Source organism: Lichenostomus cassidix, chromosome 9 (genome assembly GCF_008360975.1).
Source record: "Lichenostomus cassidix isolate B80296 chromosome 9, HeHo_3.0, whole genome shotgun sequence".
Taxonomy (NCBI): domain Eukaryota; kingdom Metazoa; phylum Chordata; class Aves; order Passeriformes; family Meliphagidae; genus Lichenostomus; species Lichenostomus cassidix.
Window position 1 is genome coordinate 16,455,093 of NC_139490.1, and position 17,336 is coordinate 16,472,428.

The following is a 17,336-nucleotide window of genomic DNA, read 5'->3' on the forward strand; positions in this document are numbered from 1 at the left end:
TTGACAGCCACAGACACACAGCTGAGCTGTACCTGTCCCTCACCACACCTGCTAGACCTCCAGGATGCTACAGACATGAGAGGGATGATTCACTCCCAGAAATGCAGCTTCTCTTTGTTCCGTCTTCTGCTGTTCTAATTAGGTTCAAATATTTCTTTTATCACCAACTTTGTTTAGCATAGAAACAAAGCTATTGTATTTCTTTCAGGAACATATTTCCTCCTGTTACCACAAGCCTTTTTAATTTTTTTTTCCCCCAGCTTTAATTTGAGGAAAGTTGTTTTAGGATTACGACTTCTGAAATTAGTCAAGAGAACTCTGAACTTCTCATTAGTCTCAAAATATTGATAATTTTATTCTTTTGGGCAGGACAGAGGAAGTAGGTCAATCTTTGGTGTTGAATCCTTCTATTTCTTCCTCTATTTCACTCCCAACGGGTTTTTCTGGAGTTTAACAATCTTGACACAATATACACTCTTCTTTTACCGATGTGTTACTTGCACCATAAGTGGTCAGTGCATCTACTAAAATAAGTCAGAAGTTTACTTCATGTGTGAAAATGCTTCTGTTATTTTGCAAAGCTAAAAGTGAATGAACAGACTTTCTGGTGTGTAAACTTAGATATGGACTTCAGCTCTGAGTTTCCAAGGAAGTAGGAGTATAGACAGTATAAAGCAGTATATAGTATATAGAGAGAGTATATATACAGCAGTATAGACAGTTCTTCTTTTCCCTTGTTAGTTTGAAGTGCTCTTGGGAAATCAGTAGTTTCACTGCAGGTGTTTTATAGTTCTCCATTTTCAGGTGCTGTAGTAACGAGCACTGTAGAAATGTCACTGAATGTTTATGAAAGAGCCTTGGTTAATACAGGCAATGTCACTCTTTTGGCTGTATAAGCACTTCCATTCTGTATCAGTGACAACTGTCTTTTGAGCTAGAACTTCCTAGATTTAGCCTCTTATCAGTTCAGTTCTTCTAGAGAAGCTTGAACAAAACCAATTGTTTTCTTTTAAATACAACTTTTTAAAAAAGGAGTTTCATAACGTAATGTCAGGTGGGCAGAAACTTGCATCATAGCAAGGGAGATATACTCATTCACAGCTAATGCCTTTTGATATTTGAAATGCATTTAGGTTTGTTCACAGATGCTGGGGAGAAAAAGATTTTATTTAAAATCTTGGATTTCTGTATTTTAATTAAATACTATTCTGCTGTCCTCTTTGGGCAAAGCATGCAACTGTAGAATAAAGTCTCTTGTCTGAATAGAAGCACCTTAGCAAATTTATGTTGAAAAGAAGTTTATTCTGGTGTTTTCCTCAGCATCCAGCCATGTTGGAGGGACAACATCCATTAATCTTTGCTGATTAAAGCATATACTCATTTCAAGCAATTTGGGTCTTGTGGAAAATAATTAGTAAGGCAGATGAGTGTATAAGAGACAGAGTTAAAATTTGTATATGTGAACACAGATGCAGACTTTACCAAGTTTTGATTATCCTGTGTTTTTACTTAACCAACTGATACAGTTTTTGTAGAGAACTTTGAATACTGATCTGTGTGAATTCATAGATACCAATAAGTGGATGAAAAATGAGACTGGTGAGCCAGCAGTCATTTTTCATTGGCTCACTCAGACAAGTAATATTCTGCTTTTGTCTGTGTTAATGAGAGCTCTTTTTACCTGTATTAATGGAGTGACTGAAGGTGCATTTTGTAAGTTGAGCATCATAAGTTGCAAATTGAACCCATAAGTTGATTTTTGGGGAGTATAAGAGTTTGTAGTTGTCCATTAGTATTAGTGTTAGGAAAGTGTATAAATGTCTGTGAGAAGAAAGTTGTCTGTGTTCACAGAATCTCCACTGTGTAACTTTGTGTTTTAGATTATTTGTTTGCCTCTTCTGAGTGTCTCTGTTTTTTGCATTTTTTTAAAGAAATGAAACAAAAGCTTTTGGATTGTCTTTTGCCTTGTGTTTATCTGGTAAGTGATGGCTGCTCAAATGTATGTCATTTATAGTCTCATTTCAGATGAAGCAGGTGTTTGGGATGAGTTGTTTTTCTCAATTTTTTTCCTCTTCAGCATTTTATGTTCCACAGATATGCAAGACTAAAGATTAGGAAGGGCATTTGTGAAAGAAAAGGAAACTGTATTAAATAGAAATTGAAATCTAGAGTTAGAGAGGTATGTTGGCAGTTCAAGATCCGTGTCATTCTTCTGAATTGGTTCCTAAAATATGAGATATAATATATAAAAGAGTATCTTATCCTTGATTTTGTTCAGTTTCCTAAACATGTCAAAACTGTCGCTGCAGTATTACATTTTCTATTAAAAAAAAGTTTTAAACTTTTCATATGGGCTGTTAAATTGCTGTTCTGTAGTGAAACTCCTGTCAGGCCTAGTTGTAATGCAGAGAAATGTTACATTTTGAGAGAAGAAACAAATCTTTTTTCCTGGGATTTACTAGAAAAATAAGTTCCTGGAGCATATCACATTTTGCTGTAAAACTTAAAACCAATCAACCAACCCCCCTTCCTCTTCAAGCTCCTACCCCAAAGCAGCACTTGTTTTGTGAACAGACCAGCATGCTCTGAGACTCTGCCTTGGAGGTAAACCAAATCTGTCAATCACTGTGCAGGAGGTGACTCCTTCTTTTAAGGAGCAATCACTTTTTAGGCTACTCAACCCATCTGCCCCACACTGGCAGAACAGCTTTTCAGTGCTGCAGAACCCATTCAAGCAAAGTGGAGAAGGAAATGGTTTCACCTAAAATACTGCAGCTCTTGGATGTTTCAGTTGACAAAGGAGGACTCCTCTTTGATTTAATTCCATGTTTTGCTTGTTTCTGCTGAGTAAAGCCTGGGAAGGAGAGGTGGATATTGCAATTCCTGCATTTCTTATTGAGTATTGTCATGGAGCCCTGCTTGCAGAGGCTCAGGCCTTTCTGAGGGTGAGACTAGAGTTGATTTTTCCATTGGCCTTCAGAGGATTTCTTTCAGCACTGGTTACTCAGCTCATCTTCTGAGCCTGGAATGGAACACAGTGCAGGCTGTGAATATTCCTTGTGGAAGGAATCTGGAGAAGTTTAGTGTAGGGTTTGCCCAACCAAACAAGGGCAATGCTTGAATATGAAGGGAAGAGTGAAGAACAAAACACAGCTACTAAAAATTGTGCCAATATTTAATATTGTAAATGACAACTGGCAGATGTCACCAGCAAGCTACAGGTGTTGATTCCCCCCCACCACACACACCCTCTGAGGGAGTATAATAGTGTAATAGGCATTTCCTGACACTCCTTAGGAGATGTGGATAATACTCTATTGTCATCTTTGATTGTTGCTAAAGATCATCTAGGAGCAAAAGGTGTCCTACTTATCAAGACAGTTTTGGTAGCACATTTCTATGACTTCCCTGTGATTCTTCACAGATGTCCTGAGATTAATAGCCCAGATTCAGGAGAAGAGCAGTGAGACAGGGTGCCCCTTACTTTCTTCATGCTCCTGTTCTTAGCTTCCAGTCACATTTTTGGTGTGTCACAGTCAACCTGTTCAGATAACGCTATTGAGGAACTTTGTGGAACTTGTGTATGGTGGTTTTGGTTGTTCAGAGATCAGTTGCTTTCATTTGTGGGAAAGTGTGTGTAGCCCATGCATCCTCTTCCAGATGTACTCATTGTTACACAGTGAGGAAGACTTCAGGACTCAGGAAAGTGTGGGTATTGAGCTCTCCATTTAACATTTATAGGAGTACATTTTATCTGCTCTGTAGTTGAAGAAAATGTAGGTCCATATCTTAATATGCCATTTTTCAGAGATATTCTTGGAGCAAATGCTAGACAATATATCTCTGCCATTGTAAATTCTTGTCTTTTAAATTAACAATATTCAAAGGGTTTGTAAAAATTCAAATAGTGATTAGGTTCTGAGGCAGGAAATGTGCTGCTCTTGCCCTTTTCCTGATAGCCTCAGCCAAACTTCATCCAGAATGAAGGATACAGGCTAAGGATACTGACTTCTTGTGTAACACACTATTTAATACCATCTTGATGAATGCCCTGTCTTGCAGTGGAAGGGGAGACTGTTGCTGACAGGCTCCTTTGCCTCATGGACTGTGCCCCTGTGGTGTCAGTTTTAGATGACACAGTCAGACCCTTCTTGTTTTGTCTGCGGAGGGATCGGAACTGGGGGAGGGACAAGAGGTTACAATTTTTAAGTGCAAATGTTATTCCCAGCACTGCTAGTGAACTTTAATTTTTGGTATCCACTCCCTTCAAGGTAGAGAGCATAAACACCTGTATTTTGTAATTTCAGTTGGTTCTCATCCCAGTGCTCTGTGGTATTAGATTTGTGAAGGATGCCATGGAAAGGAATGAGGCAGATGGTTGGGTTTTTTTTTAAAACCTTGAGAAACCTTGTTCTGCAGTAATCACTTTCAGATTGACGTGTTTCACCTGCTAATTTGTAGAATTGAGATAAACACTCTGCAAGCTATGCTGTAGAAAAACTGAGTAGTAGTGTTTGCAACCTTTTTGAGAGTAAAAATGTCCTGCAAGTGTGTTGACAGTCTGTCAAAACTTCTGAGATTTAACAATGGCCTGTTTGGTCTGAGATCTTTGTGGCAACTTTATAGAACTTGTCTAGAAATTTCAGCAGGAAGGATGAGAAGCTGTATCTAGTCAACAATCTTGAGAGTAGCGGTTTGTGTGTCTCCTCTTGCTGCTGGTGGACCTTTGTGGATACTCCTGACATTCTGTAGGACATATTTTTACCTCTTCTTCACTTTTTCCCTAACCACCTTTTGTTAAGAAGCTACTTTAAGCTGGTATAAGCTATCAAGAGTTCAGCAGACTCTTAGCAGTTTACTCCTGTAACTTCTCCTTGCAGTTCACAGCATTTCAAGCATGGTTATATAAGAGGAGCAAGCTCTGTAGCGTTAAGGGCAAAATGATGACAAGCTAAACTGACAAGAATATGGAATGAAGTTGTGTTTGGAGGAAGCTGTTGTAAAAGTTAAAGTAAATGGAATGGAAATTATACCCCAAAGCATTTATTTCTCTGCAAAGTAGTATGGATTTCCAGCAGCAGATATGTTGGATGTTCCTGAACCTGGGAGTTTTGGTGTTGTTTTTTTACCATAGTTGGTAGAAGCTAGGAAGCAAGTGCCAGGTTGCACTGGTGACCACAATTATTTTGTTGCTCACCTTGGTTATCCTACAATGCATTTCTGTTGGAAGACTGGTACGGGGATTTTGAAAAGGTCACATTTACTCAGGGAGCCCTGATTTCCTGGCTTCCTCAGCCTACAGCTGTAATGTGGATCACCACATCACCCAGTGGTTGAGGTTTGGAAGGCACTTTGGGAGGTCATCTTGTCGTGCTCCACTGCTCAGGTGGGATCACTAGAGCCAGTTGCTCAGGACTGTATCCAGATGGCTTTGGAATATCTCCAGGGTTGGGGACTCTGCAGCCTCTCCAAGCAACCTGTGGCAGTACTTGGTCACCCACATAATGAAAAAGTTTTAATGATGATCATGAGGAATCTCCTGTATTTGTGCCCATTGTATCTGGTCCTGTCACTGAGCGCCACAGCAGAGGCTGGTTTCCCTTTCCAGTCACCTTTCCCTTTTGGTTTTACATACACTGATTGGAAACTCTAGGGTTTCTGTCGGCTGTCGCTAGAGGTTGACTCTGTCCTTCCTGTGAGAGGTGCTCCAGAGGGTTATTAGTGGCCCTTCACTGGATTCTCTCCAGTATGTTCGTGTTTTTCGTATACTGGGGAACCCAGAATTGGGCGCAGTGCTCTACATGTCTTTCCAGTGCTGAGTAGAGCCCTTGGCCTGCTGGCAATTCTTCCAAATACAGCCTAGGATACCATTAATCTTCCTTGCCTCAAGGGCCCATTGGTTTGTCATCAAATTGATGTCAACCAAGAGCCTTGGGTTCTTTTCTGCCAGATCTCCTTTCTGGCCCTTGGTCCCAACAGGCATTAATGCATGGGGCTGTTCCTTCTCCCTAAGGATGGGTTGTTGCACTTCCTTTGAACTGCATGACTAACTTTTTGTATGAAGTTACATGTTAATCAGAAAGTAACTAGATTTGAGCTTTTGCTTGTTCTGATAGTATGGTAGGTTACTTGGAAGGGGTGGTGCCTGTAAGCTTCTAGGACTGAGAGACTGAGAAGTCTCTTCAGGACTTTTCCCAGCTTTTCTTGCTTTACAGGTGATAATGGCAATAGATTGCTGACAGTGATTGTTTATTTGACTTGATGATTTTAATAAGGTAGACAAACATTGTTAAAGGAAGGGGCTTCAGTGTATGTGATCCTCTGCACTGTGGAATAAAGGACCTTTTGAGTCCTGTGCAGTCTCTTTTTTTGTGAAATGATTGCACTTTCATGTACACTGACATTTTAGTCTAATTTCCTCAAGATGTACTTATGCTACACTCTGAGTTCAGATGTTTGTGCTCGAGTTGTATCTTTGAATCATTAGCATTTGGGCAGCAGTGTGTGGAAGTTTTCCAACCAGCGGCTTCGTATAAACAGCTCTCTCTCCTGCCAATAACAGACTTGGTCTCTTTCCCATTCCCCAAGAAAGGTAATGTTCAGATAAGCGCGAGTACATTAACACATTTCCTCTGCTTGGATACTGGCTTCTTACTATCTTGGTGAATCTGGGTGTGTAGACACTACTGAAATCACTGGGATTTTGCTTCTGAAAGCCTTTCCAGACCTGTGTGGTTTTTCTCAAAGACCAGCAGAAGCAGCAATCTGGGTTGTGTTTAAATCTGCAAGAATACAAGACACAAGCAAGGCAACTGTATTCTAACTGTGGATTTCACTTCTAAAATACAACCATTAGGAGAAATCTGGGAATGAACATGGAAAAACATCTGGGTTCTGATCCTGTATTTGTGGATCACTTACGGACTTTGTTGCTAGGGATCTAGAGAGTTGCATAAATCGTCATTGTTGGGTCAGACTGGGGGATTAGGATCACAGTTCTCTTTTCAGAGATGCTTTTTTAGAGAATTCTGAAAAATGCCAGTGTTCTAGTAGCATCAAAAACTTACTGGTTATTTTTTTGGATTTTAAATCTGCCAACAAGCCTGACTTAAGGAATGGGGATGAAAAGAAATGAACCTATAAGTTAAATAATCCAAGAATAGATTTAGTCATTGCAATTCTTACTTACCCTTGAGAATACAGGAAGACCTCTTCTGCTTAAATGCTAAACAACTTTTCAGCAGCAGAGAGGAAATAATTCATTTTTGCTCAAACTTTACTGCAGTGACTTACTGCCAAATAGAATGGAATTATTTAAAGTATTAGGAGTCTTTGCTTTGTTAGAAAACACTGCTGCAAACAAGTTAGCTATGCTAGATCTTTTTGGAAGGCAGTGCTCTTCTAACTTGATATCCTAGAACTTGAGCAAACCTGTTCCTGTAAAACCTTACAGATGTTAATCTGTGTCAGAAGCAGAATAGGAAGCTGCATTGAAAAGCAGAGTTTTTAATGCTTAATCTTAAAAGGTAATAAAATAACTTTATAATAATTTTTCAAATATTTCTGTATATGTATCCCACGGAGATGTGTACTCCTTAAAATTACCTTCTGTGGACCTTTCTTGTGCTTTCAGAATAGCTCGTGGTATGTCAATTGTTATGTGGCAAAACGCTCTGTGTTTTTGTTTGTATTGAAGGACTTAGGAGCAAATAATGTTGCAATCATTCCTTCAGTTTTTTGGTAGCATTTGGATTAAAAGTACAAGAATTAAACATTTGACTTCTAGCTTTTTGCTGAACAGATCTGAATGATCGCATATGTTGTATCCTTGTTGTATCGCATACATTATCCTTGTATGTAACATCCAGAGATGTTCACTGTAACCAACCCAGAAACAGGAACACTGTAATACCTCTGCAAACTGGTGTCCAGTGATTTGCCAGGTTTATACAGATCATACCTTTTCTTATAATACAGTGTGCAATTAAATTGCAGTTGAGATAAAAAGATTGTATTGGCTGAGAGGGTTTTGATTAACAAGGAGAGTCTCTGCATTGTTTGAAAACAAAACCTTTTTTTGAAAGGAAAACTGAAAAGCTTTTACTTGGATTGCTATGTGCAAATCTAAATGGTTGCCTTCGTTATCAGTACTTGTAAAATTGCTGCTTCAGGAGGGCTGTAGAAAGTAACTTCCCTGAGGAAGCACCAGTGTAGCAAATGCAAATTAAAACCAAAATTACTGACCTTTCAATGCTGTGCATAGCAGAATAAGGAAGAAGTGTGGAGGGACCTATGACATTGCATCCACCATTCCTCTGGTACTTTGAGGCTTTGCTTTTAGGAGATAGGGAGCTAGAAGTTTTTCAATGTGTTTGTGATTTTTTAGCTATGTAATGACACATCTTAAGTTTGGGGTATATAAAGTTTAGTAGTCAAGTGGATATGGTATCAGAGGAGTGAAAAAAGTAGCGATAGGATTATTTTTATAATAAAAATCTTTGTATTTAACCAAAACTCCAAAAGATGAGCAGCACAGGAGTTTGTGTGTCTTGTTTTGAATTTATTCAGAAGGCTGTTCCCTTCCAAGGAGGTGAATGGCTTATCTTTATTGTGGGCTGTATTGTTATTTGTCATGACTAGAAAACTTGACATGATATTTTGAAAATATGTGTAAAAAATGTGCTTGGAATGAAAAAAAAATCTGCTAAATAATTGTGTTTCATTACAAATGCAGTCAAATGTAGTCTTCATATCTTTATTCACTTAGTGGGTTTTGGTGGAAGGCTAAGGAAAGGTAGATTAGGGCTGATCATGATTTTCCTTTATAATGTCATACCATTATTCTTTACTCATTTCATACTTTCAGCTCTTATTGTCAAGACTACTTTGACAGTATTAATAGACTCTGGGATATTTTCACTTCCCATAGTTATTTCGGGAATAGCAACTTTTTTCCGTTCTCTCTTCATCCTTTTTCTTTTAGCTATAAAATGCTAAATCAGTTCCTGATCTTGTATAAACGAAACCAAATTGTTTCTGTTAAAAAGTGTTTGGGTTCTTTTTTCATTTGGGTGATGAAACTTGGCTGAATCACGAACTTTCAGCAATACTGACATCTGATTTTTTTTTTTTCTTTGCTACACTTACATGCAATCCGAGATACTGCTTTATCTATAAGACATATATTGAAGCACCTTTGCATTGGTAAAGCATGATTGGGAAATGATTCACACTAAGTACTAGATAGAAGTTTGCTGTTGTATTGATACTATTTCTAATGAGTTTCTCTCCTCTGAATCTTTTTCTTCTATTTACTGAAGTATACAGCATCTGAATAACAGATCAAGCAGATGCTTAGTTCTTGGTGCATGTCCTTTGGAAAAGTATTTAACTGAATTTGTGCAAAGGGAATATGTTGAATGCAGGTGTTAATGTTGGACATTTGTGGTGGTTTGCAGTGGTATCTATAATTATTTAAATGGTAGGTACAGTGATGTAGGTATGTCATTCTTTGGCTGTTAGTACCTCAGCTAGTCCCTAGTTAGCTCAAGCAGATGACTAAGTTTGCTAAATCTGTGTCAGACATGATGTTTTGTTGTGCAGGTTGATTTGGGGTCTGGTGAAGCAGATCAGTGTTACAGTACAATTTATGAAGTGCCAAGTAATGTGTTAATATGGAATGAGAGTTAACCATCTGTCACTGTTAACACTGTGGAGGAAGAGTAGGGAAGAGGCTTGTGCCCATGTTTACCTGCCTTTCCAGCTGCAAAGGCTCTGGGGTTGGATTCTGAGGATTTGCAGCTCTGAAATGAAAAACCATTGAACTTTTACAAATTACAGTTTTCATAAATATTTCTTGAAATCTGTACTAGTTTCATAAATACTGTTTTTCTTTTAATAAAGTCTGAGAAATCTTGTGATAATGGAATCAACAAGATGGGGCAGAGCAATTACCTCATTATCTACGTTCTTTTTTTTTTATTCTAAACAATAACGTAATGTTTTCTTTTTACAGATGACTATGGATGAGAAATATGTGAACAGCATTTGGGATCTTCTGAAAAATGCAATCCAAGAGATCCAGCGAAAGAACAATAGTGGTCTCAGTTTTGAGGAGCTGTATAGAAATGCTTATACAATGGTGTTGCATAAACATGGTGAAAAACTCTACACTGGACTAAGAGAAGTAGTCACTGAGCATCTAATAAACAAGGTTTGTCCATTTATCAATTAAAATACAAGTGTCTTATATGAAAGAATTCTGAACAGTTACGTAAATGGCAGAAAATCTAACTTTATGATGATGTTGCCTTGTGTTGTAGTTGTGTAGCTTCTCTCAAAAATGGTAGCATAGAGGTAGCATCAAGCTCAAATGCTTTCATTTTCCAGATGCTGTTTGTTGTAAGTTACTGATGGAAGGCAGGCCGTAGGACATATTGGAAAGTGTGTTAGAGGAAACAACTTTTTTTGAAGAATAACTGTTAAGAGCTGGTAATTTTTTTTTAAGGTTTGTGGAATTTTTGGTGCTCTTTTGTGACTTTCTTGGGCCAAATTTTGGGTTGTTTGCCAATCAGTTTTTTCATCTATGGAACAACTTAAATACCACTGTAAGAACCTGTTCGTTATGGGCTAATGAACTAATTCACAAGTTAATGAGACAGTTGTGCTGGGATTATGCTGTTTAAAGAGGCAGTAGGCACTGTTCAAAACCAGCAGCTCAGCAATAACAGAAATCCTGAGTAGTTCACACTGCTGTTTCAGCCTTTGCAAAACCATGTAAGTCAGTCAAAATGACATGCAGAAACTTTCTGTTTCTGAAGTTGTATAAGAAGAGGAATCTTCAGGTCTCATGTTAAACCATGGAACCACCTCTTCAGTCTTGGAGAGAAGTTTAGAATTGATTAATAAATACGTAATTGAAAAAAGTTTAAATTCACTTTTTAGGAGTCCAGGTAATATTTAGTGGCAATAAGATTCTAAGCCTAGGGGAGATGCCTGCCTTACTCCTTGCAGGAGGATCCATAGCTGCCTATCTTTGCAGAGAGATAAGTGTCCATTTTGATCCCATGTTCTGCCTGTGGGTTCAAATGGAGTTTCAGATTTTTGTTCTGCTTTTACAGCATCTGAAAAGGAGAGTCATACACCATCATGTGTCTTGGATGATTAGTTCTGGCTGAATTACAGAGCATGGATGGGACATTTATGGCTAAATAATGCAGGATGCTTGGGGAGTTTTTTGTGCATTCCAACTGAAGTTAATGCTGTGGCGGAGATGTGTTATTTCTTTTCTAAAATCTTCTTTTTAAAAGGTGTGGTCCAGACAAGTATAGTCTAAAACTGCTTTGAATGTGGGGCTTTTTTACTGTTTGCAGCAGAGGAGACATCCTCTATGAAGTGGCTAAATAATTTGCAGTTCTTTTCTATAATTGTAGCACATCTGTGACTCTCAAACAGTTCTGGTTTCATTATCTGTGCATTCATAATCTGTACTATTCATATAAAATGTGGCAAATGGCTGAGGCTTTTTGTGCCTTGTTCTTGTATATGCCTATGCACTTAATCTTAACACTAAACTTTTATTATTCCTAGGCTTTAGTTTATCCTGGTTTAATTTGAGGGAGGCTTATTTTTGTTCCTGGGTATTCTACAACGTATCATAGTTCCGAGCTATTTTGCATATTAAAAATTATCCATTTGCTGCATTAATGATTCTGAAGTGCTGATTGTAGCAAACTGACAAATGAGCAGATTCTGAGTTTGTACTTTCAGTGCGGAGGCTGAGAGGACTGCACAGCCAGCAGCATAGAGAAGTGCCTTTCTGGCACTTAACACTCTTGTATCTGATGCTTTAAAAAGAATCTTCTCTGGTGACCTAGGATACTGATCTTTAATGTAATTAATCAATTTATATCCATGTGTGTGGGTAACATAAAAATAGATGACCAAAGCTTTTTCAAATAAAAAGACTAACTGAGTTTTAGTAGTTAATTGCTGTGGAGTTAAAAAGGCTAAGTTTTTTAGTCAGCCTATAAATTAAGTAATCCAAGGAAAAGACTAAAAAAATGTGACTTATGCCAAAAATTTCTGAACAATGACAAAAACTTTCATAGGCTCAAAGCTACTGCTTGTCTCTTTTGAGTGTTTGCTGAGACACATTATGTTGAGGCACTAATGGATGTATGGAAAAAAATAGTGCATTGTTTGTCAAGAATAGGTTCAGTTCTGTAAAGACATCTTAGAGTTGTGCCATTAGTACTTGTTGTAAGATAGATAAAGTATTGTTTAACCTCACATTTTTTCATAGAAATTTTAGCAAAATCTTTTATGTTTGCTGTCTCTTTCCAAGAGCAATTCTCTGGTAAATTTTAAGTAGCTAATGAACAATAAATGCTCTCATCACAAGTCTTTGTAAAACTTCTATTCAGAGAATCAGTGATGCGTGCTAGAATTTGGAAGAGGGGGATTTTGTCAACTGAAATATTGCTCATTAAATTTTGTAACTTTTATAAAATGGAAATGTTCACAGGTGAATAGATTATACTGAAAAACCGTATTCAGTTCAGGGAACACTGCTGAGGAGCCAACTCCAGATTTGAAATTGCAATAATCGTTGAGCCATAATTGTCATTTGCTGCCCACAACTCCAGGTTATCTTTTTAGAAAAAAGCTGCATTCCTGTGGTATTCCAGTCATGCTGGTTAATTAAGAATAGATGAAGAGACTAAGTAGAGGCAATGTATATGTTCAGTTGTTTCTACAAGTAGTTTTAAAGCTTGGAAAGCACATACTTTCATTTTTGGCAAGGCATGGTTAAAGGCTGTATTTATGCTTTATGATTATTTAATTGCCAGGTGAAAGTTGTGCTTATTCAGCATTTCAATTAATAACGAAACACTAATGAGAAAAGTATTTAACTTCTCAACAAGAAAACATAATACACTGCATTGTCTTTACAGCTTAATTTAATTGTAAATAAAATAATAGGTGCAAATATAATCAATACAAGGTGCATGCAAGTGAGTTATCAAGGGTGCTTAGTTTTGGACTTGCAGAACCCCAATGTTTTGTAGTTAAAAATCACCAGGTTCTGGCTGTGTGGTGAAGGCAGTAGTAAGCCAGGTACTCTGCGTCACTGAGAGGAGTCAGCTGTCTTGAACTACCTTGTTTTTATTATGGGGTTAAGAACATGCTAAAGCTTGTCTTTACCTCCGTATTGACATCATTTAAGTATATTACATATAGAGCTATTTAAAAATACTGTTGGATTTTGAAAGTACTGAAACCTTTCATCTTAATTCAAGTATTGAATACCTGTGCATCTGGTGCTTCACAGATTTCTCCCATTCTTGCCCATTGACAATCTTGTAACTTGATGGTCCTCCTTCAAAATTTTCAAGCCTAGTCAGTTATTACTTCACACAAATGTTTAGTTTTTTTAAACACACTGAGCTTAGTTTACAACTCTCTAAACTGTTTGCTGATAAAAAACATCACTTGTGTTACAATAAAAAACAGTTGAAGTTAAAAAGCTACAGGATAATATTTTTAATGTTCCTTTTATGCATAAGTCAGTGGGACCCAAGAAGGTACATCCCAGAATCCTGAGGTGATTGACTGATGTAGACAAGCCACTCTCCGTGGTATTTGAGAATGTCATGGCAATTGGGTGAAGTTCCAGGTGATTGAAAGAGGAAACATTGTACTCGTCTTTCAAAATGGTAGAAAGGAAGACCCTGGCAATTGCAACCTGTCAGCCTCACCTCTGTGTCTGGGAGGATCATGGAACAGATCCTCCTAGGAGCTATGCTAAGGTACATGGATGACAGGGAGGTGATTTGGGACAGCCAGCACAGTTTCACCAAGGACAAGTCTTGCCTGGCCAACCCAGTGGCTGCCAATGATGGAGTGACCATGTCAGTAAACAAGGGGAGAGCTGCAAATGTCGTTTCTCTGGATGTCTGTAAAGCTGCAGACATGATCCCCCACAACCTCCTTCTTTCTGAATTGGAGAGACATGGATTCAGTGAGTAGAGTTCAATAGATAAGAAATTGGTTGGGTGGTCTCATCCATTGGTTGTGGTCAACAGCTCAGAATTCCAGTGGCCATCAGTGCCAAGTGTGTCCCTCAGGGACAGTACCAGTACCTGCTATTTCAGAATAACAGTACAGGCAGGCATGTGAGAACATCTTTGGTCAGGAGGGCACAGAGCTGGCAGTGTTCAGTGCAGAAGGAATGCTGTGAGATGCTGGTGCAAAAGATACGGGCTGAAAAGTGTGTCTACTCTGGGACTTAGAAAGTTACGTTTGGGATCCTTTGCAAGCTTTAAAATTTACTATCTTAGTGTTGCAGAGAAAAGGGAGAGATGAGAGTCATCTCCATCAGGGAGTTTGAAATTATTTCCATAACATCAATGAAAAAGGGAGGAATGACATGAGAAGTTGTGTAGGAGGCAAATTACCTATTGAGCATTAGAGAGTACTGTAAGCCTGACTGACAATGCATGAAGTGTTATCTGCCTTTATATTTTCTTAATGATGTTTTCAGATGATCTTGAGCAAGTCTGCTATTATATGGAGGGCAAAAGGATGTGAGGGAATTGCTTGAAAGTACATAACAGTTCAGAATCCCTAGTATTCTTCAGTGTTTGATTTTTTCCTTTCAGCGGTAGGATAGCAGCTGCAGGGATGAACAAACATTTCTGGTAGTCAATCCATTAACCTACTTGGGACTCCTAAGATTTTAGAATACTATCTTTTAGACTGCTTGGATTTTTCTAGAAGAAACTCTATAGTAAAAGTTCTGAGAGCTTGAGGCCTTAGTTCAGAAAGTGCTGTTCTGTACTGCTGCTCCCCTCAGGAGGTTCTGGCTGTCCTTACAGTAGTGGAAATTACATAATTGAACTATTTGTGCTGCTGCATCAGGCAGCAGTATTCACTGTAAGGAAGAAATAGTAGGCCATAAGTCTTCTTTGTGTACACTTAATAAAGAGTTACTTAAAGGTATTGAAAGCTTATGCCAACAAACTACTTTTATTTGGGTGAAGGTTTCTGTATTTCCTAAAGTGTTGTATACAGTATAAAATACAGATGGACCTAAAATTATACACAAGATTTCACCCTTACAACAAAAGAAGATCTTATTTTCAAGTAAGTCTGTATATGGACAACCCTGTTTAAGCTGGCTTTCCCTGCAATTTACTTTATAACTGCAAATAGTGTCACAGAAATCACTACAAGCTCAGCTAATTGTAAGTAATATCCTGCTGATAAAAATCTTCGAGACTGACATTTTCTAAGGCTTTGGCAGAGTAGCAGCTGTGTCTCTTGTTAGAAGAGTGTGGGTATGCACATTTTTTTACTTCAAATAATTTATTCCACCAAAGTGGTGTGACTGCACCTTTACATGGCTAAGATGTTTTGTGCATTATAGCAGTTTCCCTGTAATATTGCTGAATTAATGGCCCATACAAGGAAAGTGTTGAACACTTGTTAAATGTAAAGTTGATGTAAGCAATAATTTGCTTGGCAATAGTTTGGTTGGCTTTTGTAGCAGCTGAAAGAATGGCTTTCCAAACCTCTGTGCAGTTTAAAATAAACATAGGAGAATATCACTGAGAAGCTTCACAGGGAAACTGAAGGTAGTTCCATTGTACAGCACCTATTCATGAATTTCAAGTACATTTCCAGAAATCCATGTGACATACCCTATGGAGCAGAGGTGTCACTATTGCAGAGGGTGCAGGTGTCTGCTTGGAAGACAAAGGCAAGTTGTCACTGCTACCTGGTAGCAAATATCCACCCCCTTTTGTTAGCAGCTGCTGTGTGACTTGGCACTGGCTGGCCCAGCAGGATTACAGTGATGAATGTGGGATGTGTGCAGTTAGAAAGGCACACTGCCTCTGTGTTGTTAAAATAAAGGATATCATAAAATTGATCAGTAACTACCCTTGGTTATTTGTGCTTATAATCTAACCATGCTTTGGTGAATTTTATCAATGTGGATGAGCTACCAAATAATGTTTCCAGCGTTCTTCAATACTGACCAAAGAAGTGAAAGCAACCATGTCATGTTTCTCTTGTTCTGGGAGATTCTGTGTACTCTTGACAAGAATGTCTGCAGAATTTTTTAATGCATATTTATGTTTTGGCTAAAAACTACCTAGGTTGAGTGACAACAGAGCACACATTTGGGAGACCAAAGGGTAAATGATGATCGTGATCAGAAAGAATGAGGCAGCTAAGCAGTGCATATAATTGCATATTATGTTTTCCAAAAGCAAGGAGGAGAGGCCTTGCTCAGGTCTGCAGAGTAGGTGTTTGAAGATGTAAGAAAGCTTTGAACAGCCTAGGCATACTTCTATTGCCTGGATGCAGGAACAAGGTGAATATTATTGGGATAAGTTTCTAGAGCTTCTTGACACCATTGTGTTGGATGATTATGCCATGCTCTGTCTCTGCTTTGCTCATCTAAGTTTGTGAGTGTGTATTGTAATGTGGCAGACAGAATTCTGTTACTCTGTTTTGGCCTAATGACTTAATAAAACTGAAATGCAGAATGATGCCTGTCAGGTGGTTGCAAGAGATGTTGGTGCAGCTTGTGGCTGCATGTGGCATGTGTGTTTTGTTTCCCTGTTGGAATTCTCTGTACACTATCACCCAAGTATCAGTGCAAATCAATAAATGTGAACATTGTGTTTGGTTACAACAGAGGGCAGAATATATATTTTGCATGTTATGTCAAAAGTCAATTCCCACATTTTATTAACTCTGGAATTTTTTTTACATTCCCACAGGTTTCTCTTTGACATTAGTTTCAAGTCTGAGCACAGCAATATGTGCCTACTGCATAAAATCAAAATATAAACTGGATGAATTTTTTTATTAGTAGGGAGAGTAGTGGCAAAGAGGCATAAAGTCTGAAGTTGATGAGACACATTAATCAACTTGCAAATACATTCATAAAAAACAAAGATGTCTTTCTTTTCTCTGTGAAGTCTTGTTGCTGTTAATATAAGAGTCTGGTCTTTACCAAGCAATTGGTTCCTTTCAGAACTGTTGTTTGCTGTATCTTTATGCTATCTCAGCTTGTCTCTCTAAATGTCATCATGGTCAATTTTCCACCTGTACTTGTTCCTATTTGTAGCATTTACTACTACCCAATGTTCTGAAATTACTTGTGATAGTAAAATTACCAGCAATTGAAACATTATAGCACAGGAAATAAAAGCTCTGAGGAGTTGTCAAAAACTCTTTTTAACATTTGAGATTTCAGAAATTCCTTTAAAATTTAATACCCATATTTATTTTTTTGCTTTTGTTTTTAGTCTGATTTTTCT

The 17,336-nt window shown here is 38.0% G+C and overlaps 1 protein-coding gene across 1 annotated transcript in view; it reads left to right on the forward strand.

The window, feature by feature from the left end:
• Positions 1-17,336, forward strand: part of CUL3 (cullin 3) — a 54,841-nt gene that overhangs the window by 9,107 nt on the left and 28,398 nt on the right. Inside the window, exon 2 of the mRNA XM_085069642.1 lies at positions 10,016-10,213. Coding sequence (XP_084925768.1) covers positions 10,016-10,213 — 198 coding nt within the window. The remainder of the gene's footprint in view (positions 1-10,015; positions 10,214-17,336) is intronic.